The 10,482-nt window shown below is 39.8% G+C and overlaps 1 protein-coding gene across 3 annotated transcripts in view; it reads right to left on the bottom strand.

Moving 5' to 3' along the window:
• Window positions 1-10,482, bottom strand: part of Alms1 (ALMS1, centrosome and basal body associated protein) — a 130,967-nt gene that overhangs the window by 73,712 nt on the left and 46,773 nt on the right. For 2 of the 3 annotated variants that reach the window (XM_026777394.1, XM_026777396.1), the window contains 3 exons: window positions 7,745-7,875; window positions 2,817-7,296; window positions 1,583-1,716 (listed from right to left, as the gene is read on the bottom strand). In XM_026777394.1, coding sequence (XP_026633195.1) covers window positions 1,583-1,716; window positions 2,817-7,296; window positions 7,745-7,875 — 4,745 coding nt within the window. The remainder of the gene's footprint in view (window positions 1-1,582; window positions 1,717-2,816; window positions 7,297-7,744; window positions 7,876-10,482) is intronic. The other variant, XM_026777395.1, reaches the window with a different exon arrangement.

The following is a 10,482-nucleotide window of genomic DNA, read 5'->3' as shown; positions in this document are numbered from 1 at the left end:
TTGGCCTGTTGATAGGGCAGAACTTAGGTAGGCGGGGGGGACTGTACTGAATGCTGGGAGAAGGAACATGCCAAAACTTTGCTGGTAGGCCACAACCTCGTGGTGATATACAGATGAATAAAAATGGGTTAAATTAAGATGCAAGAATTAGCCAATAAGAAACTAGAGCTAATGGGCCAAGCAGTGATTTAACTAATACAGTTTCTGTGTGATTATTTCGATTCTGGGCAGCCAGGACGAAGAAGCGGCCCTCCTCCAACACTTTAGTACCTGCCAAACATTTTTAAACAACTCTTCCTAAAATATTGCAATAAGTCAACATATTAATAGATATGTAAGAGGACCTCTTTTAAAAGGCTTAAAAAGTTAATAGCCAAGACATGGTATCAAACTAAGTGTCCAATAGGAATGATGGAGAAAACAATATGGAATATGTACAAAATGGAACCTTACCACTCAAAGAATGGATACATATGCAGATTCTTTTCTTTATATGAATATGAGTGTTTTGCCTGCATGCATGTAGGTATACCATATGTATGCCTGGTGACTTGAGGCCAGAAGACAGTGTCAGACCCCTTGGAACTAGAGTTATGGAGAGTTTTGAACTACAATGTGGGTGCTGGGAACTGAACCCTGGTCCTCTTCAAGGATAACAACAAATGCTCCCCACCACTGAGGCATTTCTCCAGGCCCATATCATGCTGACTCTTAATTCAAACCCACACTGAAGAGCAGAGAGTCAATAGATGTAAGGGTAAGAAATAAAGACAAAACTAGGAAAGGCAATCAATCCAAAACATATCAATGGCATTTGTCAGGGGTGGGAAGGTGCTGGTTTAGTTTGGTTTTTGAGACACAATCTTGCAAAAGAACCTTGAACTTGCCATCTCTGGCCTTAGCTTCCCCAATACTGGGGGTTAAAGTACACATGCCCAGCTCAAATGGCATCTGTTAATGTTCTGTTTCGAGAGTTGGACTGTAAACACAGGAATAAACTTCTCTTTAGATAAGTGCTTCTGTTCAAGAAACAGTTCACTAACGAAAGAAAATAAACACTTAAAAAGAAAGCTGTTTTAGATAAAACTAACTTTATTTTTAAACAAAATATATACTTTTGAAACTGAGTTTTCATCTGAATTGCAAGATGTGAAAGAGACATTTAACCTCTCAGCTGTAAAAATACACTGGCAAGCTGGGCAGTGGTGACACACGCCTTTAATCCTAGTACTCAAGAGGCAGAGGCAGATGGATCTCTGAGTTCGAGGCCAGCTTGGTCTATAGAGTGAGTTCCAGGACAGTGCAGACTACACAGACAAACCCTGTCTTGAATAATCAAATGAAACAAAACAATCAAATTAGCAAAACAACTCAATTCTTGTTTTACTGCTATGATAATTTGGAATTAATCAAAACTTACATACACTAGTCTTTCAATCTTAATTTTTAGAGAATTTAAGACTCTCATATAACTTTATCCCAAGATCACCAACAACTCCTCTGGAGTCACTGATGCCAAGTAAGAGCTCTAATCGCTACTGCTCTTTCAGTTTCAGTACTCATTTCTAGGTTTCTTCAATACCTCAGACATTCGAGTTGCTCTTCCATGACCAAACAACTTCGCCTTTATCTCTTCTACTTTCCTCCTGTCATCTTCATTTAATTCTGAAATGGAGTATCCATAGTCATGTCCTAAATTAAATTTTAGATTCAAGGCTGGAGAGAAAAAAAAATCACAAACAGTTGATATCTAAAAATTGTGAAACTGCTAATTTTTCAATGACTACATGAGCAAAGAAAACCAGCAACATCTGCCCCTTACTGCCCAGCACAAAGCTGAACATGTGGTCTTAAGTCGGTGACATATCAAGAGATCTTGTATGTGACATACTAAAGGCTACCTACTCTCCAAAGCAGGGTATTTCTATGTAATCCAGGGTTACCCTGAACTCTGACTGTGTGAAGGGATTACAGGTGTGTGCCATCACACATGAACTAAAGTCTGAGTTTTGGAAAACATCCTCCACAGATGTACCTCCAAAGAAGCCACTCTAAACGTGGTATTTAAATTTAAATCATTAATCTTAATTTTTCTTAGGATCATAGTCTCTTTACCTCCCTTAGTATCTGCTATAGTTACTAATGGTTTATGATACCTAATACTTTAAATTAATAAACAAAACTAGAGAGATCTGGACAGCATCAAAATGTACAAGGAACAGCACAGTCAGTTAACATCAAGATTCCGAGTCAGTCTTGAAGTTAGTGCTTATGAGCTACTTACAAGTTACTATCCAAAACATTTCTTCATGCCTTAAAGGTTGTTATGTACATTACAAAGATACTATTAGAGATTAATGAAGCTAATAAATATCCTCTTTTAGACTTCTAACCAAAACTTTAGTACTAAAGACCTTGATAAGTGTTTTTCCCATACACCTTAGATCAGCTCCAAACATCTCATCAGAAAACAAAGAGAAAGCATACATAGCTGCAGGACACAAAATAATTTACAGAAGAGCAAATTGGAGGCATCTGTGTCCCCAAAACAAGGATATTACAATGAAAGAATTAAGGAAGCTCAGACTACTTCCTCAACGTCCCTCTGACGTCTCCCAAAACCAGAAGCTCAGACTAGCACTACTGATCATATAACTTATTTATATCTTTGCTTTTGTTTTCCGGATTTTAGGTAGAAAATATAATCATTCTATAGTTCTATAAGAAAATAAATTCAGAAATTCAAATGTCTCATTTTAAACTGCTAAGCTGTAATGTTCACAAGCCTGCATGTGCCTGTATAAGTCAGTCCTTACCTTGGGCTCGGACCCGACACTCCTCTTCCTCTGCCTTTTTAAGTATCTGTTTGGCTTGATTCAATGAGGATTCACACTGCAGAAGGTACTTCACATGTGCAGCCAGTGAATCTACACTACCACAGCCATCCTCACTCTCTGACAATCCCTCCTCTTCACGGCTATCTGTTATGCTAGTCTTGGGTGAAGTATATGGAAAGAAGTTTAGAAAAACATCAGAAACAGACTCCAAAGACTCGGGTAAATTACTGTCCCATGAGCAGCAGCCATCACTTACTTCACTGCTCGAGTCACTCTTTACGAATGTCATCATAGGGATAATAATTTTATTCCCAATGCCTGTACTGCAACCTTCAGGTTCAGACCTCATTACAGACCTGGAAGCGTCCACCTGCCTGAAAGTTCCATCAAATGCCACCCTCGTTGTGCCTTCTGCTTCCTGTAGAGGACTTCTAAACGTAGTTGCACGAATAAACTCCCAATTTTCAACACCCCTCTGGCACCTGAAATTTGTCTGTGTGCCAATGTCCTTCTGTACACACTCAACATGAGGGATCTCCTCTATAAATGGCTCCCTCTGGGTACAAACATCAGTTGTGGAGGGTTCTCTGAAGCAAACCATCTTCTTTGACTGTATAAATGAAACATCGTTAACATCTCTGAAAGGAACCAAGGGAGCAGGGAAATTGCAGCGTTTCAGTGCTATATTTTCTGCTTCCATTAAAAGAGTCTGAATTTCTTTAAGAGTTTTAGAACCATGATCTATATCCCGGATTTCCTCACAGCCAACATCACCAAAACCTGAAGATTCTGGCTCACATATGATAACTCCGTCATCAATCTGAGAATTTAAAGGCATACTGTTTGCAATGAGAGAACAAGACTCAGGAGAATTCAAATTATCTGTCAGCTTTTGGGCATGTTCTGAGACAAGTCGGTGCTTTTCACTGTGTGAATAAGTACCAGGAGAAAATGTAGGTAAATCAGAAATCTGGTCAGCTTGACCAAGACAACTTGAAATCTTCAGAGCATCTTCAGTTAGATGTCTGTCTGGCAGTTCCTGGGGGTATCCACAGGATGAATCCAATTTCTCTCTGTGTGAATAAGAACCAGGCAGAGGTACTGGTACACCTGCGGTTACAACTGTTGGTTCTGAGACAGTTGAAATCTTTGGAATATCTTCACTTTGATCTCTATCTGTTAACTGCTTTTGAGCAAAAATAGGTTTTACTTTTTGAGGACAGGAACCATGAAAAGCTGTTGGTAATGGAGTCTTTTGATCATCTGGTCCAATCACAGATGAAGCTGCAGGCTTCTCTCTATGTAGGCAGGACCTATGAGTAACTGTTGGCAACTCAATCTTCTGGTCATCCAGCAGATCTGCAGCTGAAATCTTACGTTTCTCCTTATGTGAGTAGGAGCCACATGAGACTGTGGGTCTCCTATTCTGGTCAGATAGTCCAGGATCAGTTGAAGCCTTCAGAGAATTTTCAGTTAGAACATCATCTGGTGAGGATTTTTGATAAAAATCACTCAACTTTTCTCTATGTAAGTAGGAACTAGAAGGCCCTGTTGGAGTCCCTGGTGTCTGTGCTGAAAGTGTAGAACCAGCTGACACTTTCAGGCCCTCTTCTGTGAGATGGTTGGCTGGCAACTCCTGTGGAGAGAAAACACTGGCTTCTCTCTGTTTTAAATTTAAAGGTTCTGTTGTTTTCCCAACCTTTTGGACACCTAACGCATCCTCACCAGTACTTGGCAATTCCTGTTCATGAAAATCACTGAGCTTCTCTCTACTTGAGAAGGAAACTATTCGTGCCCGAGTCTTCTGGTCAGTAGAGCCAGGTCCTACTGCTTTCAAAGGTATTTCAGTAAGATCTGGTGACTCTTGCTGGTAAGAGATGAGGGGCGTTGCATCCTTTGAGTTAGGGACAGAAGGCACTGCTCCAGAATCAGCTAAAATTTGCAAAGCTTCTTCAGTAAGATCTGGCAATTCCTGCTGATAAGAAACATTAGGCGTCTCACTGTATAAGGGAGTAGAGGGCACTACTTGTATTTCAGTTTTCTGTTCAATAGGTTCAGTATCACCTAAAACTTCCAAAGCTTTTTCACTAAGATCTGGAAACTCTTGCTGGTAAGAAGCAGTAGGCCTCTCTATTTTTGAGTGGGAAGTAGAAGGCACTGTTGATATCCCAGTCTTCTGGTCAGTTGGTCCAGGAACAACTGAAACTTTCCCAGAGTTTTCAGTTAGAGGCCTATCTGGCAACTCTTGGTGGTAAGAAACAATGGTATTCTCTAGATCTGAGTATGAAGAAGAGGTGATAAGCCCATCCTTCTGGTCAGCTGGCCCAGAAACAACTAAAACTTTGCAGTCTTTTTTAGTTAGCTGACTACCTGAAAAGGCCTGCTGATAGAAAATAATGGGCTTTTCTCCAAAAGAATAGGGAGTCGAATTTACTGGTGGCTCCCCAGTCTTCAGGTCAACTGGTCCAGAAGTTAAAACATCTGAAGCTTCTTTAGGAAAATGACCATCTGGCAAGGTCTGTTGGTAGAAAATAATGGATTTCTCTCTAACTGGATAGGAACCTGATGGTCCTGCTGGTGTGCTAGTCTTCTGTTCAGTTAATCCAGAAATCCCTGGAACTTTGAAACACTCTGCAGACAGAGGGTTACCTGACAAGCCAGGCTGGTAAAAAATAATGGACTCCTCTCCGGGGAAGTAAGAACTAGGAGACACTGCTGGTGCCCCAGTGTTCTGGTCAGGTGGTGCAGGAGCAGGTGAAACCTTCAGAGACTCTCCAGGCAAATGACCACCTGGGGGAGCCTGCTGGTAAAAAATCTGAGGCTTCTCTCTTTGTAAGAAGGAAGTACAGGTTACAGTTGGCATAGCAACTGTACTAGTAGTAGCTGTAGTTTGTAGAGTAGCTGAAGTTTGTAGAGTCTCTTGATATAGAGGACCTGGTTGATAGAAAATACCAAGCCCCTCTTTTTGTGAATAAATAGAGGGCAATGACATTGTTGGGGTCCCTGTCTTCTGGTCTACTGATCCAGTGGTACCCAAGACTTTCCGGGCCTCTTCAGTTAGGTAGCTGTCCGGAAACTTTTGCTGATGAGAAATATTGAGCCTCTCTTGATATGAATAGGAGGAAGAGGTTATAGTTGATATTCCAGAGAGCTGACTACCTGGAGGGGTTGGCTGGTAGGGCAAAACAGGCTTTTCTGCAAGTGATGGAGAAGTAGGGGATACTGTTGACAGATCAGTCTTCTGTACAGCTGGCCTCAGGATCAATGTTTTTGTAGATTTTTCTGTTGAATGACTATCTGGCAACTCCTGTTGATAGAAAACACAGGGAATCTCAACATATGGGTGAGAAATTCCAGACTTCTGGTCAACTGGTCCAGATACAAATGAAACTTTCTGAGTCCCTGCAGGTACATGACTGTCTGGCAACTCTTGGTAGTAAGGAACAGTAGGTTTCTTTTGATGCTGGTAGGAACTGGAAGACACTGTTGGAACGCCAGTCTTCTCATCAGCAGATCCAGACTCAGTGGAAACTTTCATTCCTTCAGGCAGGTTCTTTGCTCTGTGAGAATAGGAAAAAGGTAATTCTGATAGTAAAGGAGTCTTCTGGTCACCTCGGCCAGGAATAACAGAAATGGGCAATGCTTCTTCGGTGAGATGACTGTCTGATAATGTCTGCTGGTAGAAAGCTTTCGCTATCTCTTTATGTGGCTGGGAAGCAGAGGTTACTGTTGGAGACCGAATCTTCTCAGCTGATCCAGAAACAGGTGAACCATCCAGAGGCTCTTTGTCTGGATAACTTTCTAACAGAGGATACTGATAGAAAATAGCAGGTTTTATTCCCTTTGAGTAGGGACTAGAGTGTACCGTTGACATCTCCGGCTTCTGAGCAGCTGGCCTAGGAGCAGATGACACTTTCCAAGTCTCTTCAGTAAAATACCTATCTGTGGAAGGGCCTACTGCTGCTCCAGTCTTCTGATCAACAGGCCCAGGAGCAACAGAAACTTTCCAAGGCTGATGGCTCAAATAACTTTCTGGCAAAGCCTGGTAATAGAAAGTATGAGACTTTTCTCCATGCGACAGAGAAGGAAAGGGTGGTACAGTTAACCCAACATTCTGGGTAGCTGGTCCAGGAAGAGCTGAACCTCGCACAGTCTCTTCACTTAAATGACTTTTTGCCATTTGTTGGTAGAAAACATTAGGTCCTTCATGTGTGTAGGAAGTAGGGAGTGAAGCTGGACTATCAAACTTCTGGTCAGTAGGCCTTGGAGCAGCTGAAGTTTTCATAATGTCTTCAGGTAAATGACCACCTGTTAGGACTTGTTGATAGAAAATACCAGGCTTCTCTCTTTGTGAACAGGAAGCAGGGATTGCAGGTGATTTCCCAATACTTGGGGTAACTAATCCAAGATGAGGTGAAGTTTGGGAAGCCTCTTCAGATAGACGGCCTTCAGGTACAACCTGTTGATAAAAAATACCAGGCTTTTCAGGTTTTTCTCTATGAGAGTGCAAAATGGAGGATACTACAGGTATTCCAGTCTTGTGGTCAACCAGTTCAGAAAGAACTGAACCGTTCATGGCCTTCTAAATTGAATGGCTAGCTCTCTGGAAATCCCTGCTGGGTTTTTCACTGTATGAGTATAAAGAAGAGGGTACTGCTGTTGCCCTAGTCTTCAGGTTGGTGGGTAACAGCAGAAATTGTTAATGACGGGCCTATTGCATGATCACCTGGAAAAATACTGAACTTTTCCCTATGTGGGTAGGAAGTAGAAGGTGCTGACAATACCTTCTGGTCAGCTAATTCAGGAATATTTGCAATGTTCAGCCTCTCTTTAGTGAGATGCTAATCTGTCAATACTTTCATGTTTATAATATAAGCGTGGTGATCAACAGCATTCAGAGAACTTACAGCAAACTGAGACAAATCCTCAAGGGACAAAGGTGAGTGTGTTCTGATGTCTGACTCTCCAAGAGTGTTAGTGATATCTGGTTTCAACTTGGATTGAGTAATTGCAACTTTGCCTCCTTTAGAAGTGTCTCCTTTAAAAAGAAACAAAAAAGGAAAATAAAAAATACAATGATTTGTTAATATTATATAAATATTTTTTCAATTCATTTTTTTTTCTTTTGCCAATGAGAGATGAGTCAGCAGATAAAACACTACTGAACAAGCCTGACAACCTGGACTCAGTCCCTGAAACTCATGTGAAGACGGCAGGAGAGAACTAACAAAGTCTTTCTGAGCTCTGCTCACGTGCCGGAGTATGTACGTACACACACACACATACACACACACACACACACACACAAATTTTGAAACTTTAAAAATTCCTTTCTTTGTACACAAATATAAATTAAGAAAGGAAGCTTTATTACTTCAGGCCTTTAAAAATTTAGAATTCTATAGAAATAACAAATGAAATAGATGTAAAGAAGATATTAACTATAAGGCAAACTAAAGTAAAAATAATTAGCAACAGAATTAATAGCGCAAAAATAACAGAATATACATTTACAAATTGTTATATGGGTTTTAAAATTGGGAGTTTTTAAGGATTTTCAACTGAATGTTAGGTCTGGGATTTGATTTCTTCCTACTTTCAATCTAAGAGCCTGCTATTATACTATGAATGGTGGCAGGAGACATAAGACCTTCAGTTACAGAAAATAAGAAAATTATTATCCATGGTCCAACAAACCACCAGCTTAGTTAGCTTCAATGTTTCTCTGGATAACCCAGGTCTATTCCCAGCACTCACACAGCATCCTAACAACCATCTGTAACTACAGTTCCAGAGGATCTGATGCCCTCTCTTCTAACCTCTGTAGGCACCAAGCACACACATGGTAAAACATGCATGCAAACAACACACTCATACAAATAAAGTAAAATAATCTAAAAAGTAAAAAAATAAATTAAGAAGAGATTTCTCTGGTCCTCAAGTCCAGTGGAGGCATTGTACTTCAGAGCAGATAGGCAATATGCATGTATAGATTCAAATTATTTTTTCTAATATTTATTTTTTTTTAATAAATGAAACTGTACAAGTCTCTAAGAAGTCTGAAGTACATGGCACAGGGAGTTATTAACAGTTTGGATAAGAACCATTCTGCATAAATAAGGATTCAAGATGGGTAGAAAGGGAATGTGGACATCTGAGCAGCACAAAATAACAAAGCTTTCCGTAACGGCAGACTTGTTCTATTTCAGTCAGTTTAAAACAGTAATTTTAAATGACGCTTAATCTGTCTGAATAGCCATTTAAATACATAACACAAATGTCAAAAGTCTGACAGCTTGCTCAATCATCCAGTAATTTACTTAAGAAATATATGTACTATGTGCTCAGACATTGTTTCAAATACAGAATATAAAGCAAGAGACAAACAATCCTACTTCACATACTTTACAAGATAGCAGGAAAATTCACAACAGATAAACCGGCAAAATCATGGTTTGTCAAATGTTGGCAATAAGATTATTAAATATAACAAGTGTTATCCATACTTTACATATAAGAAAGTTTCCTCTCTCCAAAAAAGAACTATATGATCGAGTTTCTAAATGTAGGGCTCTTGCTAACATGCACACTCTTGATTCAGGTCTCGAGGTAAAACCTGAAATTCTACACTTCTACAAGTTCCACAGTGACCCAGTGCTAGAGTACTTAACACCTTTCAATTCTATTTCTGATTTACAGATCCCTTCTACTGAATCCCCTTCTCTAAAGCTATTGTTGAGCATCAACTGATAACTGAATGTTGAGAGAAAGAGGGTGAGCAATGAGTTGCAAAGACATAGAAGTATCAAGTGTTAACTCTTCGAGAAAACAAAAAGCAAAAGAAAATATGAAACGCAATATAACCTGAGGAGAATATGTGGGGCATGAATATTTTTATAAAAAATATTCATTAAGTTAATAAGCCAAAACAGATCAACAAAGCAAAATCTTATATCCCCCAAAGACTTTCCAATTTATCTAAGTTTTTACTTCCTTTTGACTATTACAAAAAGTATTAGCAACACCATGAAGGAAGCAAATGAGATGAGTGGCCAAGGACTGAAGACATAACCCAGACCTCAAAGGATGGAGAGGTTTATATGCGCTAATGAGACCTGGGAGGAAGGGAAAAGATTAGTAAAGGAAACTTGAAGAGGGGGTAAGAGGTAAGCTGCTAAAAGGGAGAGAGATTCGCAGTGTTAAAGAAGAAATTTCCCTCCAGCTCTATGCAAACTTAAAGGCATATACTTCAAAATGTCATAAGCATCCATGGTCATAAACCTAGTAATTATATTTGGAAGTGTTTGTACAGGTAAAGAATTCATGATGACAGATGGCTAATTGACATAATTGTAGGGTGCTTTTTACTCTCTCAATCCTGGGAGAGAGAAATAAACACACCAAGTATTACTACTTGGCTCCTGAATTCACAAAGATCATTTTCAGAACTGGGTTGATTTAAAGTTTTGATTACAGAAAAGAAAGGATATTGCCAGAGGAAAGCCATTAATGGACCATAATTGCCTTCCAATATGAAAGGTGCACCTAATAGAGACGTGATCAAGACTAGAGAGTCAGTCAGGCTTTGCTCAGGAACTCTTCCCAGGAAGCAAATGCTTATTTGCATAGAGGCCTTCTTAGGAGA

This window comes from Microtus ochrogaster, unplaced genomic scaffold (assembly GCF_000317375.1).
Source record: "Microtus ochrogaster isolate Prairie Vole_2 unplaced genomic scaffold, MicOch1.0 UNK62, whole genome shotgun sequence".
NCBI lineage: Eukaryota > Metazoa > Chordata > Mammalia > Rodentia > Cricetidae > Microtus > Microtus ochrogaster.
Note: the sequence above shows the minus strand (reverse complement) of the source record. Positions and strands in the feature narration are given on the sequence as shown.